General features: G+C 40.3%; 1 protein-coding gene across 1 annotated transcript in view; it reads right to left on the bottom strand.

The window, feature by feature from the left end:
* atp6v0e1 (ATPase H+ transporting V0 subunit e1) overlaps positions 1-10,301 on the bottom strand; it is a 20,905-nt gene extending 10,604 nt beyond the window's left edge. The window contains exons 1-2 of the mRNA XM_048604009.1: positions 10,135-10,301; positions 8,844-8,891 (exon numbers count right to left, since the gene is read on the bottom strand). Coding sequence (XP_048459966.1) covers positions 8,844-8,891; positions 10,135-10,238 — 152 coding nt within the window. The 5' untranslated portion in view covers positions 10,239-10,301. The remainder of the gene's footprint in view (positions 1-8,843; positions 8,892-10,134) is intronic.
* Positions 10,302-19,858: the final 9,557 nt, after the last annotated feature.

Here is a 19,858-nt window from a genome sequence, read left to right on the forward strand (position 1 = left end):
GTCTAGGCCTGAAACGTCAGCTTTCCTGCTCCTCTGATGCTGCTTGGCCTGCTGTGTTCATCCAGCTCCACACCTTGTTATCTCAGATTCTCCAGCATCTGCAGCTCCTACTATCTGAAACAATCCAGATGCTATTGGTTTTACATTCATATTTGAAATCTATTGCACATTTATCAATCATACAAATACAGTATACTGTTTAGAGATAAGGCATTGAAAATTCCATGCTACAAATGTGACCTGTGGCACTGAGGAATAAACAGTTAACACTCATTTGATTATACTCCAGTTTTAGCACATCTTCACTGTTAAATTTGATTGACAGATCTAAGGCTACAGGCCAAAAAAGATAAATACAGGACCACTGACCAATTCACAACAATTGTTGAGCTTCATGTCACAATGGTAAACCTGAAGTTTGATGTTTAAATCCCATTAACACCCTATAGGTGTCATTAAAGTACTCCAAAAATGGATTAGGAATCTGAAAGCAATTTCTGCAGAACTTGGAGATTTAACAGACCGAAGACAACTGAAAAGTAGTATACAAGGGCAAGTAATATCTATGCATTATATACCATTCATTTATATTTTCATAAAACAATGAATTATTTGTTTTGATGTAAGCTTAGTGTCAACCACTGTAGCAGTTACTGTCCCACAACCATCAGTTTCCAACCAGAAGAAATACATATACATCAACTGTTCAGGAATTTATTTTTACGCTTTTGGAAAAAGGCCTTATTTCTACTAACAGAACAGCAAAGGAAAACAAACAAAATTTGATGATAGTATAAGGTAGGGTTAGATAGACCTTAGGTTTAGGGTAAAAAAAGAAATCGGCACAACATCTTGGGCCAAAGGGCCTGTACTGAGCTGTACTGTTTTATGTTCTACATTCTATGTTCTAAAAAGGCTAGAAAGAAAGAAATAATTGGAGGAAAAAAAAAGACAAAGGAAGTTGAGAATAGTAAAGATAGATTTTATACAGCAACTGCTCATATACTTACGAAAAGAAAAATCCCAATCTTTCACAACCAAAAGAGTTCTAAAGTGCAGTAATCATGTACACATGGCATGCTAAAACTCCTGATATTTGGTAATCTATAAACACAAGGACGCTCAAGTGATCTGGACAAATAAGATTTCAAATGGCAAATTTTGTTAAACTTGTGCTGTCCTTAGCTTAACCAAATGCATAAAGTGCAGGTATTGAGCAACTGAATAAAACGAAATCAATGGCAAAGAAAATATCCTTGGGAGAACCTTTCAGAGGAATATGACCAGGGTGCCATATGTTAAGGACACCATAGCCAGAGCATGGGACACTTTCCTTGGTATACAAAGATTTAGGCAATGCTCGAAAGTAGTTAATCAGCCTTACGCACAAAAAGAAAAGAAATTTAACACAGATCAAGCAGCTACAAACATTGACTGCAAACTATCCACTCAGCCTCAGCATCTTTTGATGCAGAAGAGAAGAAAATTCAAGTAATCAATCTCTACTGTGACTTGTAGACAGCCTACCTTGATATAACCACAGTCCACAGGCCTATAACAGACCACAAGAAGGTCCAAAAAAGATACATGGGTCAGCTGAGCCAGTGCATTTGACTTCATATTGAAAAGGAAGTCAAAATTCCCAGAAATAAGAACATTAGAAAGAGTATGCCATACAGCCTCAAGCCTGCCCTGCCATTCAACAAGATCATAGCTGATCTGCCCCCCGCCTCAACTTCTTTCGTGCCACCTCAGCACAGCCAACAACTCCCTGATATTTCAAAAATATACCCACGTTTTCAAATAATTTCCTCCACAACTCCAGACATTCACGACCCTCTGGGAAAAGGAATTCCTTGGCTTTGGCGTTATAATAGAGTACCTCTTTATTCTATAACCATATCCCCTAGTTCAAGATTCTTCCACTAGTGGAAATACCTTCTCAATATCTTCCATGCGTCAAATATTTTGAGATACTTGGCTTTTCCAGGCTAATTTGAGTTGGACTGGGCACTTTAACCACTCAAAGATGTACATATGCTGAAAATAACATTCGTGTGCAAGGATACTCACTCTGCAAAAAAAAAAAAAAAAAAAAAAAATTAAAGGAGCCTACAATTCATCAGAAAGCATCTTGGACAGAGTCAATTTGCCAGCCAATTAGCATTCCTTTCCTCCTTGGCATTCTTGAGTGTGTCCCGATTAGTGCTGCTGTCCTGATTAGTACTAGATAAATTTCAACAAATCTCTTTTCAACAATATTTTGGTTCATCTTTACTGTTGATAAATGTTGTTTATTTAATACTAAAAGAATCAATACATTTAAAGGAATAACAAAGCAGAACTCTATACAAAATCAATTTCAGTTAGTTGGGTTGCATTCAAGACCTTAAAAGTGTCACAGCAAAGTCACTTTGTCCAATGCAATAACACAAGCGCTACCTAATATGAAATAACAGAAAACATGTGACAAAAGGGAAAGTCTTGCAGATCAATATTTGAATCCATCATGTGTTTTACCAAGCTATAAATTGCTCTCTCACTCAGAACGTTCATGACTGGTTCCTTTATTTCAACAGACTTGTAGACATACCCTCAGATTCAAGGCACCATGATTTGTGAACTTCCTCCTGGCAGTTATTTTAAGTCCAATTGATTTCATCATTCTCCACACAGTCAAATCTGAGAGACTGCTAAATCTACTTCTCTTATTCTTAACATTGATTCAGATAGGATAATAAAACACACATGACAAGAATATGGAATCTGCTACCAGAGGTAAGAACATGAAACATACAATGTGTGGGGGATTACAGCAGAGGCTACACAAACAAGGAGTGGTGGGGGCGTGGGAGATAATGGAGGAAAATAGATGGAGTTGATAAGGAAAGACGGAACAGGTGTGAATGGTTGAGCTGAATGGCTAGTCACTGTTGTATTCAATACTGGATAAAGGTCCATAGGAGTGATCACAGACAACTCTGTGGTTCGCGTCCACACCCCGCCCCTCCCCAAACAGAAGGTAATCATAATTGAAACAAATTAAACAAGTTAGTTTGATCAGTAAAGAGAAAAGAACCTTGATCTTTGCATCACAATTGATTGATTTTTTTGTCACATGTACCAAAATATAGTGACAAGCTTCCTTCACGAGTGGTACAGGCAGATCACAGCAAGCAAAAGGATGTACAGATCAAAATGACTTGGAGGCATACAGGTTACATTATTTGAGGCGAGTCCATTCAATAATCTGTTAACAGCCAGAATGCAATCGTTCTTGAACCTGCTTGTGCATGCGTTCAGGCTTCGGAATCTTCTGCCTGACAGAAGAGGTTGTAGGAGACCATTACCAGGATGCGATGGGTCTTTGATGATGTTGGCTGTCTTTACAGGGCAGCAAACTATGTATAGAGTCCCTGATGGAAGGTTGGCTTCCGTGATGGTCTGGGCTGTGCAAAGCACCTGCTGTAGTTTAAGGTCCTGAGCAGAGCAGTTGCCATACCAGGCCATTATGCACCCGGACAGTATGCTCTCAAGGGTGCATCTATAGCAGTGGGAGAGGGACCTAATGGGCAGGCCAGATTTCCTCAGCTGCCTGAGGAAGAGGCGTTGTTGTGCCTTCTTGACTGTTGCCTTTACGTGGGAAATTGTGTGCGCTCTCCTCCTTTGACTTGCTGAAATTGAGAGACAGATTGTGTTTTCATTGCACCAAGCCGTCTATATTTTGACTCTTCATTGTTAGATATCTGTCCTACTATGGTGGTGTCGTCAGTGAATTTGTAGATGGTGTGTGTTCGGAATTTGGTAGCAGTCGTAGGTGTACAGAGAGTACAGTAGAGGGCTGAGGTTGCATGCACGCCGGGGCGGGGGTGTTGTTGAGTGTTATGTGGAGGAGTTGCAGTTACCTATCTTCACTGATTGCAGCCTGTGCGCCAGAAAGCTGAAGATCCAGTTGCTGAGTGCAGAGCCAAGACCAAGGTCACACAGTTTTGAGATCAGTCTGGAGGGGACAATGGTATTGAAGACAGCGATGTAGTCGATGAGCAGGAGACTGATGTAGGTGTCTTTGTCGTCCAGATGTTCCAGGGATGAGTACAGGGCTAGGGATATGGCATCCTCCATGGACGTGTTATGTCAGTAGGCAACTGAGGCAATTTGGGAGGCTGGAGCTGATGTGGACCATGACCAGCCTCTCAAAGCACTTTATGATTATTGAAGTCAGAGCTATTAGGCGGTAATCATTAAGCCATACTGCATATGTTTTCTTAGGTACGGAGATGATGGTGGTGTTCTTGGAGCAGGTGGGGCCTTTGGCTTGTAGGAGGGAGAAGTTGATGTTGGTGAATACCTCCACTAGTTGGTCAGCACAGGATCCGATTGCTCAGCTGGGGACACTTTCCAGGCCCATCACTTCCCTTGGGTTGACTCCCAGTAAGACTGATCCGACTTCTGAAATGGTGACAGAGGGAATAAATGTGTCTGGGGCTGTCAGAGCAGGCGTCACCATGCTAGTGGTATTCTGCTCAAACTCAGCATAGAAAGCATTGAGCATGTCAGGGAGGGATGTGTCATTGTCTGCTATCTTACACTTTCATTTTGTAACCTGTAATGATGTTTAGGCTTTGCCATAGACAGCAGGAGTCTATTTGGTAGGTCTGGGCCTCTAACTTGGTCTGGTACTGCTTCTTGGCCTCCCTACTGGCTTTGTGGAAGTCATATCGTGATTTTCTGTATTGGTCTGGGTCACCCAAATTGAATGTTGCATGTCTGGTCTTCAGTAAGGAGTGGATTTCCCGGTTCATCCAACGTTTACAGTTGGGGAACACTCGGATTGACTTCTTTGGTGCATATGCATTTGCTAATGAAGTCTGTGATGGTGGTGGTATACTTGTCTAGGCTTTCCGCTGAACATGGTCCAGTCCACAGAGTCCAAGCAGTCCCAGAGACAGATGTATGCTGCCTCAGACCAGCACTGTACTTTGTCTCCTGAAGGATTCTCCCCTTTCAGTTTCTGCTTGTAAGCAGAGAGGAACACAGCACTGTGGGTTGGCTTTTCCGAAGTGTGGGCAGGGGATTGAGTGGTCGGCATCTTTGATGGTCATGTAACAGTGGTCCAGAATGTGTTCAGTCCTCTGGTGGGGCAGGAGATATGTTGGTGGTATTTTGACATCACCTGCTTGAGGTTAGCTTGGTTGAAGTCGCTGGCCATAATGAATAGGGCCTCGGGGAATTTTGCCTCAGAGGGTGTTTGTGGTGGTGTAAATCTCCTCTCAGGCATTCTTCAGATCCACATGGAGTGGTATGTAGACTGCTCTCAAGATAGCAGAGGTGAACTCTCATGGTAGGTAGTAGGGATGGCACTTTACTGTAAGGTATTCCAGATCCTGGAAGCAGTGGCTTGCCAGGGTCACTACGAGCACCAGGAAGCATACCCCACCACCTTTCACCTTGCCCGAAGATGCCGTGCAGCCCATGCGGTGTATGGAGAACCCATCAGCTTGTAGGGCACAGTCAGGGATAGCAAGGGTGAGCCAAGTTCCCTCAGGTAGGTAAATCTAGATCGAAGTTCATCCATTTTGTTTTTGATACTTTGGACATTTGCTAGGAAAGTCTTGAAACTGCATAGTTTCAACCTCACCGTCAGGCCAGCATGTTGTCCCAGTTTCCTTCATCCTGACCGTCCAGGGAGTCAGTGCTGCAAGTCTGCTGCTCCTGGAGCAGCACGGGATAAAATATTTCAAGAAGTTTCTTTTTTTGTCATCTTTGATGCAATAATCTCAAGTAAATCGTTGGCAACCTTTACAGGCTTAAACTGCTCAGCCCTATTTCAATATCGTAGGTCAAAATCTGTTTAATCTGCTTGATCTATGTTGTCAATCTTCAGCCTGTTCAGTATTAGTGCTTACAATTAATGGAACAGAGGATCTGCAAAGTTTAAAATTTAACATAGCTACAACATGGGATCCAAGCCAAGTAACTAACTGATCCAATATTTTTCATAAATAGCGACAAACAATATTTGAACACAATGACAAAGCAAAACTTCAGGAAAATTAAATTTCACAATACAAATACTACCCATGAAACCATAGCACTACAAAGTGGTAAATGCAAAGTTTTAGAACAATTCTTTCTAAATCTACTGTCTAGGTTGAGATCCCAGAGAAGCAGTTTGCTACTATCCTCAGGTAATGTTTTGCAGACTTAAGATTCCTGCTGGGGGACAAGTCAAATCTCAGAAGGAAACATGGCTTGATAGATTATATGTTTGACTACTGCAGTTGGTTACCATGGTGGTTGGTTCACCGAAACATATTCTGCTGAGAACAAAGACATTTTTAAAAAAAAAAGTAATGAGTTTATTACACTAAAACAAGCTATACTACAACAGTCAGAAAGCACCTAAATGGCAAAACAAATTTTCAATCTGTTCTAACAATCCTCTCAAGAAAAATTTCACTCCCATCTCAACTCAGTTTTTATGTAACCAAAGTCCTCCAATTCCTTTTCCTTATAAAAAGGTCTCCACAGTCTTATGGTATAAACCTTTATGGCTCCAAAAAAATTTCTATCCAAACTCTACCTTGGAAGTCCACACCTAAACACTTTGGTTAGGGTGACTGGCTCCCTTGAACAAAAGCTTCATGTTCCTGCCAGGACAAACCTTTTCCCCCTTTGAATGGAGAGCTTGAATCTTCTTTTCCGAAGTCAAAACTAGACTAGTGGCTTTCGGGCCTTTTGTAAACTTGGCAATATAAACATTTAATCCATTAATGCCAAAAGGATTCTCCAAGGAACTTGACTGCAGTCACATGTCTTCTTTGACTTGATGCACGTTGGCCACTATTCAACTGACTTTTTAAACCTGTTTAAAGAAGTGACCTTTGCAAATCTGACCCACATTCAACGGCCTCTATTTTGAAATCCACATCCCAAATTATTGACATATAAAGTACATCTTTTTGGAGCTTGGGGGTGGGGAGAACAAAAACAAAGACTGCAGTCACCATTACTGTTTCCATTTGATTTTTTGTAAGTCTATTGGTTTATTTAGATTTACTGCCTCTATCAAAAAAATGCTTTCCTATTTTAACTACAATTTAGCTCACTGCTTGTATTCTAGATAAATACTTTCATAACTAGAAAACATAAGCAAACATGGGCTTTTATTTATTTCAAAATACATCACATTGACCATTTACTATTTCATAGTGCCATCTGCTGGTCTTTTTTCAATGCTGTAAACTTGCAGATCTAAAAATTAATGAAGTTAGCCAAATCTTTAAATATAGATGAAGAAATGACCAATTTTTGAGCAAAGTAACAATTGTGGAGCTACACTTGACTACTGGCTGATCACCAGGTAAGTTATTAAAAGACTAAAGTAATTGTGAAATAATCAAAGCTCTATTATCTTCATCTGATTTGATACACATTGCTCAATTTATATGACAATAGTAGTATGGAATGACCAAATGTCAAGCAGGCAATAAGGATCTGTAACAGGATGAGATACCAAGGTGTAGAGCTGGATGAACACAGCAGGCCAAGCAGCATCAGAGGAGCAGGAAGGCTGACGTTTCAGGCCTAGACCCTTCTTCAGAAAAATGGTTTGGGTTTGATTGGATTTGCATTCTAATTTATATGAATAAATGCATAATTATGTTACCAGACTATATTCATGCAGTATTTTATCAACGCTAGCTCCTAATAAATTTTCAAATAAGAATTAGCCTAATAGAAAACCACCCCAAGGAACCTCATCGTGGTGGAACCGAGTGAAAAAAAGATACCATTGCCTTCGCCCATTTCACTAATGCAATTAACCAAAAGGACCACAAATGCCTGAAAACAGAAACAAAAACAAAAACAAATTGCTGGAAAAACTCAGGAGGTCTGGCAGCATCTGTAAAAAGAAAGCAGAGTTAATGTTTTGGGTCCAGTGATCCTCCTTCAGAACTTTCAGAACAGTTCTGAAGGGTCACTGGACCCAAAACATTAACTCTGCTTTCTCTCTGCTGATGCCGTCAGACCTGCTGAGCTTTTCCAGCAATTTGTTTTGGCACTAATTCAATTGTTTCCACTGATAACACATCCTAACGAATTCTGTGTTAGTAACTGTATAAACTGGGACAGAACCAGCTTATACCATTCAGCTTAGATACATTCCAGGACAGCAAACTCCAAGGTCAGCATTATTTGCCAGAGTAAAAGAAACAATCAACACTGCATAAAACAGTGCTTACACCTGCTAAGCATTTTTAGTTTGTCACTTGTAATGTAAAGCTCCAGAAGCAACAAGTACCGTGACAGTCACCACATTGCTGATGTGAGGTTTTCCTCTGTAAAAACATCAATATCTGATACATTTTACATTTACCTTTTAAATTGCGAGAGGATATATGGGGAGTAATAGCATGACCAATATCAGATTCAGGAATTGTGGTTTTAATTATACTACATTAATGTTTTATGTAAAGAATATACTGACAGTGTCTTTCTTAGATAATGCATATTAGGCCCAACGAGAACAAAGGTTTCATTTTGTGATCTCCAATCAACACTTTCAAAAAAATGAGGACAGTCTTCCATCCAGACTTTTAACATTATGCAATTTGCTTTCAACGTCAGATGAACAAAAATGAAAAAAGATTAAATATACACAAAACAGTTCTAAGTGATGGTACATAAAATTTATATTCTAAATAGATCAGAGTTTGGATAATGAAGAAGGATTTCTAAACACGGACTGCTATTTTTAACATATTTAATCGGAAGCAAAATTATCAGTTCACATTGTACTTGAAATAACCTTCAACAGGAAGTGATTTGTTTATACTCACAAAAGGTAGCAGCAAACAGCACTTGTCACCAACATGGTGTTAATAACACTGGAAAAAAATAGAATATTCTAAGTATATAGTTCAGATTATTTTGTTAAAATGAGCATTTCTTCCCCAAAACATTGAGCAGTTCTCTCCAAAATTATGAAAAACTGATTGAAAGTTATTGATGAACATTTCCATTTAGTATCTTTTGTTAATAAAATCAGTTTAAAGGCAAATGTTACTGCGTACACAAGGATAAGATCACACCTCTGTATCTAGAGATAAATTTCATTTTTCAAGATTAAACACCAGTCGAAAACATGCATTTATTTTTAACACCAGAACTTATTGTTCTGCCGCTCCATAAACTTAAGTTTTTTTCCATTCAATATGAAAATTAGAGTGCACTTAGCTCAGCATTACAATTTTGTATCACAAGTTGTGATATTTCCCCTAAAAAGTGCAGTCAAAGCCTTAGTTCTGTTTTTATCTTTGACGCCAATAATCTAACTACATGTATGTTGCAAGAATGTTGTTGTAATTTGGAACAGTAATATCATTTTAACACTGAATAGTATGAAACATGCTTAACACCTAGACAAAAATAATTAACATTTTAAAGCAAAGTTACAATTTCAAACTCAGTAATGAAAGCGAGTGAAAATACAAAACTACAATCTGATCACATCCCCTGATTGGAACACTCAATATCCCACTAAGATTAATTGAAGTTTGCAAGATTAAATAAACAAATCAGCGTGCACTTCTGTCACCCTTCAAAATGATTCCTGCCTTCCACTGCACACCAACACCTTCCTTACTATGGCTTAGTCTACTCATTTTCTGTTCACAGTGATTTCCCATTTCTCTCGAAGACTGAACATTTACTCCGCCCAAGGCAAGCTACCTTCTTCACCTACTTTTCTCATACCCACAACAATGTGAGAGTACAGCAGCTGACTCTTTACGCGTAGCATTTTCTTAAACCCATTCTCAAAGTAGCTACTATCTACTCATACCTTTGGCTCGCTCTTGCCCCAAAATGCTTGGGGTCTCATTGTTCCTAGCAATGGAGACTATTCCTTGCCCAAATATTGGGCAATTCTCCTCCCTTCCCCCCCCCCTTTTATTGGGCAAACCTCTCCCCCACATCCACACTTCACCAGAACAGCGCCTCTCACCTACACTGCCCTTTAACAAGACAGATTTACCCTCCATTCACCTCCCCAGCTTCGCAAGGAGTAATCTGCTGCCTACGGCAGTGCGCCCTCTTTTAGCACCTCCCACTCGCCCCCACTAGTCTTACCCTCTATTTGGTCCTTTCGGGATGAACCAGGGCACAACACCGCCCACGACACCCCAGAAAACAGTGAGGACGATAATGGGGACCGTCAAACCACTGTAACCCATGACGAAAATTCCCACCCGTCTCCCGGAAACCAGTTACAGGAAATGACGCAATCAGCACCACCTCCTTCTGTCATGTAGCCGGTCTGTGCCAGACGTCACAGGGAGCTTCTGACTGACTGCAGGCAAGATCCAATCAGAAGCGCGAAAGGAGCCAGGAGGCGGGTCTCCCCGTACCGACGGTTGGGACGAAATACCAGCAGTTGCTGTGGCGGTTTGGAAGAATTGGTTTTGTTTCAGATACTGGGAAGGCCAGTGTTGCTCCCGTACAGCTTGAGTCAAGAGTGGCATAAATGTTGTGATGCAAACAGTCCATTCGGTCCGTCACGATTGAGTACCCAACCGGAACTGCTGGAGAAAATCAGCGTGTCTAACAACACCTGTGGACAGAAAGACACGGTTGACGTTTTGGGTCCAGTAACCCTTCAGAACCAAAAGGAAGGAAAAAAACTTAGTATATGCTGACGGGAGTGGGAGGGCATAGGTGTTCAGGCACCTAGATTATTGAGATAACAAGGTGTAGAGCTGGATGAACACAGCAAGTTAAGCGGCATCAGAGGAGCAGGAAGGCTGACGTTTGGGGCCTAGACCCTTCTTCAGAAATGATTATTGAACCTAGATAATTGAAATTGATATTGAGTCCCGAAGGCTGCAGGGATTTTCTACAGAAGCTTTCTGTTTGGGGACTATGCAACTTCAGGTCTCAATATCGACTTCAATAATTTTAGGGCCTAGACGTCTTCTAATGACCTTTTATCCACTCCTACATGCCTGAACCTGACATGACATGGATTGCTTTACTCAACAGCCAACCCATTTTCAACTACTAATGGGCCCCATTATCAGCTTTCCTTTTTCCCTGGCTCACCATTAACTGTCCTTTTGTCTGCCTCACTGCTGTTTTCTCTCTGGGTGGACTCCATCTCCACCTATTGTGTACTATTTTCCACCTCCCATCTTCTACTTGTTTACATTTTTCTTGCTACTATCAGTTCTGAAGAAGGGTCACTAGATCTGAAATATTAACTCTTTCACTCCATAGATGCTGGTTTTGTTTCAGATTTCAAGCATCTGCAGTTTTTTTTTTCATGATTTTAGTATTGTTCTCTTATTTAATCTCCTCTGCTTTGCACAATGGTGATCCTTAAAATAAAAACAAAACACTAGTTTGAATACCTTGGACCTGCTTCCACATTTCCAGGCAGTGAAATCCAGACCTGAAACATTTGTTTTTGTTTGAGAAAAATTGGTTTTCATTTCACATGTATTCTTTTGTAGGTCACTTTAAATCTGATTCTTGATCCTTTTATAAATGCTCATGATTTTGAAAACTTCTAAGTTTCCCACTTGGTCTTTTCTCGAGGAGACTATCTCCAACTTCTCCAATCTAGTCTTGTAACTTATTTATTCATTCAGAAGATGAGGGTGTCATTGGCTAGGCCAGCATTTATTGCCCATCTCCAATTGCCCAGAGGGCAGTTCAGAGTCAATCACATTGCTGTGGACCTGGAGTCACATGTAGTCCAGACCAGGTAAGGATAGCAATTTCCTTCCCTGGTTAGTGAACCAGATGGGGTTTTTTCCCCTGACAATTGGTAATGGATTTGTGGTCGTTATAAGACTCTTAATTCCAGATATTTATTGATTTCAAATTCCACCATCTGCCATTGTGGGATTCAAACCCAGGTCCCCAGAACATTACCTGGGTTGCTGGACTAACAGTCCAGTGGTATTATCACTAGGTCATTGCCTCCCCACTGAAGTCCTTCATCCTTGAAACAAGCCTTGTAAATCCCTTCTGCCAATGTCTTTCCAATGTGTTCTCATCCTCCTATAGTATGAGGTCCAGAACTGTCCGGCTAAGGTCTAACAAATGTCATATAATTTCAGAATCACATTCCTGCTCTTGCATTCTGTACCCTATTAATAAAGCCCAGTATAAAGTAAATTTGATAACTCTCCAGCTGTCCTGTCACCTTTAGTAATGCATGCACATATATGCCCAGGTCTCTCTGCTCCTTGACCCCCTGAAGTATTGTACCTTGTATTTTATGTTGTCTCTCCATGCTTTCCCTACAAAAATGTGTTACGTCATACTTCTCTTCGCCTGCCACCTGCCTGTCTGTTCTAGCAACTTGTCTATGTCCTTTTATAAGTTCAACAGTCCTGTTCACAGTTTACAGTGCTTCCAAATTTTGAAGCATCTGCAAACTTTGAAATTGTCCACTGTATACCAATACTTAGATCATGAATATGTATATAGATCAGGAAAAGCATAGATCTCAATACTGACTCCTGGGGAACTCCACCACAAACTACAAATATTCCTCCAGCCTGAAATATATTAGTTGACCATTACTCTCTGTTTGCTATCACTCAGCCAATTTTGTATCCACCTGGCTACTGTCCGTTTTATTCCATGAACTATAAAATCTCTTTCAAATTGACTGTGCTGCAATGTATTAAGTACCTTCTGGAAGACCATATACACGACATCAACAGCAATATCCTCATCGATTCTTTCTGTTACCTCTTCAAAAATCTCACAGGTAGTCAAACATGTTTTTCCCTTTAGAAATCCATGCTGACCCTTTTAACCAACCTACCTTTTTTTTTGCAAGAAACTACTAATTCCATTCCCATTAATTTTTTTTCTAGGAGCTTCCCAACACCGTGTTAAACAGATTGGTCTGTAATTTCTGGGCTTATCCTTACAATGTCTTGTGAACAATGGCACGATGTTTGCAATTCTCCAGTTTTCTGGCACCTCCCCTGATCTAGGGAATACTGAAAGACTACCGCCAGAGCCTCTGTAGTATCCATTCTCACTTCCTTCAGTATCTTGGATGCATCTCATTTGGCCCCAGTGCCAATTTTAACACTTCCTTGTTATCAGTCTTGACCCCTTCTAGTGATAGTAAAACCCCCGCCCCCCCCCCCCCCCCCGCCCACCGCCATCATCACTATGGTATGGGCATCATCTACCTCTTTGGTAAAAACAAATACAAAGCAGTCAGTGCGCCCTGCCTCCATGTTATAAATACTGTTTCTTGCCCTAATTAGCTCTATTCCTTTTACCGCTCTATAACTGTTAATACCACTTTGGGATGTCCCTTTATTTGGCTGCAAGTCTTTCCTCATAATGTTTCTTTGGTTCTTTAATATGCTTTTTAAACTCTCCTTGGTTCTCATCTGTTTCTCAACTACCTGTAACCTGTCATAATCATATATTTTCTTCTTCATCTTAAATTCTAACTCCTATGTGATCCAGTAAGCATTGGATTTGTTTTTACTCCCTTTCCCCTATGAGGGGATATACCTCAATGGTACCAAATCATCTCCTCTGTTAAGGTAGCCCATTGTTCATTTACAGTTTTCTCACCAATCTTTTGTTTCAGCGTATCCTGCCCAGCTTCATTCTTGCCCTATTGGAGCCACATCTCGGCCAACTGATTTTGTTTTACTCTTGACTGACCGTTACCATTCTCCACCATCAACCTAAACTTTATGATACTTAAATGTTTACCTACTGACACTTCATCTATCTGGCCCAGCTCATATCCAACAACTAGAAGTAGCAGTGTCTCCTTTCTTGTTGGACTGGACACATTATTATAGGAAATTCCCCTGAACACAATCCAGGAATGATTGACCCTCATTGCCTTTTCCACTACAAGTTTCCCAGTCTATATTTGGATAATTAAAAGTTGAGGAATCTAAATTTTGGATCACCTTTCCAGCCATTCATTCATCTGCCTTATCATATTTCTGTACTCACTTGCACATGGTTTACTGGAATCAACCTGGAAAATGCTACACTTGAAGTCCTGCATGCTAATTTTTGACATATTCCTAAATTCTAATTGTAGGACCACACCCCTCCTTCCTATTTAAGTCTTTGAGCCCATAGAAGACCATGATCTTTAGCTGTTCACCATCTCACAGAAGAATGTTCTGCAGCTGCTCAGTAAGTTTCTTGACCCTGACACTAGGGAAGCAATATACCATCCTATACTCATGTCTATGACCACAGAAAAACCTGTCTGTTCCCCTAAGTAATAAATCCCCCCATCGCTATTGGTGCCACAAATGGGGCTCTGATTACACTCCCTTGAGGAACTAGTGTCTTTAACAGCTTTCAAAATAGGAAAATGATTTGTGAGCGAAACCCACTCCTGCAGAACCTGCCTGTTTGTTTTGGACCACCTGGCAGTCGCACATTTCTTTTCTGCCATTCGGCCTTATACTGTCATGTGCAATCTATCTTCATAAGTTTCATCCTCTCAGATATTCCAAAGTATCTGCTCAAGCTCTGAAACCCACTGCTCAAGTTTCTGCTGCTGGCAGCAGCGCTTAATTCTATAATGAAAACAAGCATGCAGGAAGCAGTTAGGAAGGTAAATGGTATTTTTGCCTAATTGCAAGAGGGTGTGAGTACAGGAACAAGGAAGGTTTACTGCAGCCATACAGAACTTTGGTAAGACTACTATATGTAGTTTTAGTCTCCTTACCTGAGAAAATATGTACTTGCCATAGAGGGAGTGCAACAAAAAACAATAGACTTGATTTCTGAGTTAGCAATTTTGTCATACGAGGAGAGATTGGGTCAATTAAGGTTGTAATCACTGGAATTTGGAAGAATAAGAGAGGATCTCATTAAAACATATAAAATTCTGACAGGGCTGGGCTGACAGGCCGCAGGGATAATGTTTCCCTTGTGTGTCTGGAAAGAGGAGTCATGATCTCAGGATAATGGGTAACGCTATTTCTGACTGAGATGAAAAGAAATTTCATCACTCAGATGGTGAAACATTTGTGAGTTCCCTATCGCAGAAGGCTGTGGAGGCCAAGCCACTGAGTGCATTTAGTAAAGAAATAAGTTTCTGGAGGATAGAGAGGTCAATGCGTTTGGGGTAAGATTGGTTGTATCGTGTTGAGGTGAAGGATATTTATATTTACGCTGAACGGCCAATGAGGCTCACTGGGCTGAGTGGTCTACTCTTGTTCCTATTTTCTGTGTTTCACTTAAAGTCATTTCACATAAATCTGTGATATTCAGGAATGCAATAAGTTCCTGAGAGGACTTCCTGTATTATAAAAATGCATTAATTGATGTTGACCTGAACTTCAATTTGCAATGGACAATTATAACTAGGACAATGATAATTTGCCCAAAATGGTAAGATCTCTGTTAAAGCACAATCTAATGAGTACATTTGTAGGCTGAAAAAAACCAATTCCTCTTCTCATAGCTAGTGGCTCATGAGGTAGTTAAAATAGGAAGGGTCAGTGTGGAGTTAGGTTTCATAGGGTCTTATCAGAAAGAAATTATTAAAACATTATACACTGTAAGGTAAAACACTTTCCACTGCAAAATCCCTGCATTGGAAAATGAAATAACATTTAAAATAGAAAAAATGTAAAAACTCTGCTTTTTGTTCCCTAATTTTCATGGTAACTACATACCCTTCTCTTCCCTTCTCTTCTGACTTGCTGCCTCTTCCCCTTCTCTAACTCTCCAGCTTGTAGTTACTCCCTCTCCCTGACCTTTCAGTTAGTGTTCATTGAGATCACAGCCGATCTCTTAGCTCCATCCATCTGCCTTGGCTCAATATCCTTCTCTACTGTTGTCCAGCAAAACAATCTGAGATATACAGTTATGAACTGATCTCAAAATTGCTTGCTTTCTGTGGGACACATTTGAATCCTTGTACCACTCTTTGCATGCAGAAGTGCCTTCTAACTTTCCTTCTGAATTGCCTGGCGCTGTTTTTAAAGTCCTACTCTTCCCTGCCAGTGCAATGATTCTATCAACTTTCACATTTCTCAAAATAGTTAAAACCTCAATCATATTATCCCGTAAACATTTATATTCCAGGGAATTCAGACTCCTAGTTTGGTAATATCTCCTCATGTGCATAGCCCTGGAAATCTGGTAACTATGTTGCATTACTGCCAAGGTCAGTGCCACTGAATCATAAAATAGTACAGCACAGAAGAAGACCTTTCAAACCTTGAGTCTTTGATCACTCTTTAGTAATTTAGCTACTCCCAATAGATCATTCTTTTCCAGTAGCCTTGCAATTTCTGTTCTTGCTAATTAAATTCCCCTTTTAAAGCAGCAACTGAATCTGCTCCTACCATCATTTCAGGTAGTGCAATCACTTTAAATCTATGTCCTCTCATACTTGACCCTTTCAACAGTGGGAACAATTTCTATCTACTCTTCAAGATACTTTAATATCTTCTTGACTTTCCCTTGTGGCGGAAGGGAATTCACATTGGTTGAAGTCATCACTGACACTGGCCGATAATACAATTTGTCTTCCAGAGGGGTTAATGAAAGTGAAATTGCAAATACACATGGAGATTATAAACATGCTTCATTATGTAAAATTGAATAAAAGAGTGACTTAATAAATGGAGAAATTACAGTTGATGTAATGCAACAAATATTTCTAGTAGGAATTGACTTTACCTTGAGGAATGTCCTAGTTGATTTTAAAATATTCACCTCGTGGAGGATTGTGAAACAAACTGTAGGTTACAGAAAGAACATTCTAGATTGTTTCTTGATGATGTTGTGACAGAAAGAGTTGAACTCTATGAAAAAGAACATAATTTAGATATTTACAATTATCAGGCAAAATTGTTGAAAATTTAGATAAAGATGATGAAGAGAATGAGGTGGTTATGTTTAGCCAATCTAACTTAATAGAAATGTAACAAGTAGATCCTGTCCTGATTTGAGAGAGTTTAACAGCCTACTGAGATATTGAGTCAGAATCAATATCAGAATCAGAATCAGTGTGAATATTTGAGACAAAGTATTAATGAAAAAAAAAATACATCCATCAAAAACCCGTGCAAATGAGAATAGGCAATGGTCTACCAGGTGGTTGACCCATCCAAATAGTTAATAACTTTTTACCAGTTACTCACAGAATTCCAATGGCATGTCACTTAGATATCAGGAAAACATAAATTAAAATACTAAATTATTTTTGTTGGTCAGAATTAGGTGAAGATTGGACATTTTTTCTAGATGTGCTATACATGTTAAACATTGGTGAACCCCCAAGCACCTATGCCTTTAATTCCAATAGCAGCTTTCAAAGAACCATTTAGCAGGGTCTTAATAGATTGTGTAGGATACCACCTAAAACCAAAAGTGAGAAGCAGTATAGACCATATGACATAGGAGCAGAGATTAGGCCATTCGGCCCATCGAGTCTGCTCCGCCATCCAATCATGGCTGATAAATACCTCAACCCCATTCTCCCGCTTTCTCCCCATAGCCCTTGATCCCCTTGATAATCAGGAACCTATCTATCTCAGTCTTAAATGTACTCAATGACCTGGCCTCCACAGCCTTCTGTGGCAGTGAATTCCATAGATTCACCACTCTCTGGCTGAAGAAGTTTCTCCTTATCTCCATTCTAAAAGATCTTCCCTTTACTCAAAGGCTGTGCCCTCGGGTCCTAGTCTCTCCTACCAATGGAAGCATGTTCCCAACATCCACTCTGTCCGGGCCATTCAGTATCCTGTAAGTTTCAATTAGATTCCCCCCTCATCCTTCTAAACTCCAATGATTATATTCCCAGAATCCTCAAGCGTTCCTCATATGTTAAGCTTTTCATTCCTGGGACCATTCTCGTGAACCTCCTCTGAACCCGCTCCAGGGCCAGACCATCCTTCCTGAGATATGGGGCCCAAAACTGCACACAATACTCCAAATGTAGCCTGACCAGGGCCTTATAAAGCCTCAGTCATGCATCCCTGCTTTTATATTCAAGTCCTCTCAAAGTAAATGCCAACATTGCATTTGCCTTCCTGACTACTGACTCAACCTACAGGTTTACCTCGAGAGAATCTTGGACTAGAACTCCCCAGCCTCTTTGCACTTCAGACTTCTGAATTTTCTCCCCATTTAGAAAATAGTCCATGCTTTTATTCTTCTTACCAAAGTGTATGAACATTGTACTCCATCTGCCACTTCTTTGCCCACTCTCCTAACCTGTCCAAATCCTTCTGCAATCTCCCCACCTACTCAATACTACCTGTCCCTCTACCTATCTTTGTATCGTCTGCAAACGTAGCCAGAATGCCCACAGTTCCTTCATGTAGATCATTAATGTATAAAGTGAAAAGTTGTGGTCCCAGCACTGACCCTTGCAGAACACTTGTCACCAACTGCCATCCTGAGAAAGGCCCCTTTATCCCCACTCTCTGATTTCTGCCAGACAGCCAATCTTCTATCCATGCTAGCACCTTGCCTCTAACACCATGGGCCCTTATCTTACTCAGCAGCCTCCTGTGCGGCACCTTGTCAAAGGTCTTCTTGAAGTCCAGGTAGATAACATCCATTGGCTGTCTTTGGTCCACCCTGCTCGTTACTTCCTCAAACAATTCTAGCAGATTTGTCAGGCATGACCTCCCCTTGATGAAACCATGCTGACTTTGCCCTATTTTACCATATACTTCCAAATATTCAGAAATATGATCCTTCACAACGGACTCCAAAATCTTACCCATGACTGACGTTAGGCTAATCGGCCTATAATTTTCCGTCTTTTGCCTTACTTCCTTTTTAAACAAGGGTGTCTCGTTAGCGATTTTCCAGTCCTCTGGGACCCTCCCTGACTCTAATGATTCCTGAAAGATCACTACTAATGCTTCCACTATCTGTTCAGCTATCTCCTTTAGCACTCTGGGGTGTAGTCCATCTGGTCCAGGTGATTTATCCACCTTCAGGCCAATCAGTTTTACTAGCACCTCTTCCTTGGTGATGGCCATCATACTCAGCTCTGCTGCCTGATTCTCTTGGATTTTTGGGATATTACTCGTATCTTCCACCGTGAAGACTGACGCAAAGTAATTATTCATTTCCTCAGCCATTTCCTTGTTCCCCACTACTATCTCTCCAGCGTCTTTTTCCAGTGGTCTAATTCCACTTTTGCCCTTTATATATCTAAAGAAACTCTTACAGTCTTCATTTATACTACTGGCTAGCTTACCCTCATGTTTAATCTTCTCCCTCCTTATTTCTTTTTTTGTTGTCCTCTGTTGGCCTTTGTAAACTTCCCAATCCTCTAGTTTCCCACTGCCCTTCACCATATTATATACTTTCTCTTTTGCTTTTATGCTATCCCTGACTTCCTTACTCAGCCGTGGTTGCCTCATCCTCCCTGTACCATGCTTCTTTTAACAATTATGCATGTGCTGACCAGATTTCCTGAAACAGCATCTTAGTGAAAAATTACAATGGAAATGGGGGGAAACTTAGCTCAAAGACTACTTTCAGCTTAGGGTTCAAGTTTCAGAGAGAAACAAATGAAATAGGAAAGTTACTCATGAAGTTTGAAAATTATTCAATAAATAATGAAACTCGTGCAGATAAAAAGACCAAAGAATGGAATTTTGTTTCCTGAGACTAGGTATTATTACATGTCTTTGAGGAATCATTAAAAGGAATATTTATGAGATCTTATCAAATTTAAAAGAAACACAATGACGTGCATTCTGCAGTGATTACTCCAGTCAGGAAGAAAAATCAGTGAGTTACATTATTTTGTTAAGGTTGCATCTGTTGACATCCTGGAGCATCTGAAGTAGCTGCAAAA

This window comes from Rhincodon typus, chromosome 12, assembly GCF_021869965.1.
Source record: "Rhincodon typus isolate 14 chromosome 12, sRhiTyp1.1, whole genome shotgun sequence".
In the NCBI taxonomy this organism is placed as follows: domain Eukaryota; kingdom Metazoa; phylum Chordata; class Chondrichthyes; order Orectolobiformes; family Rhincodontidae; genus Rhincodon; species Rhincodon typus.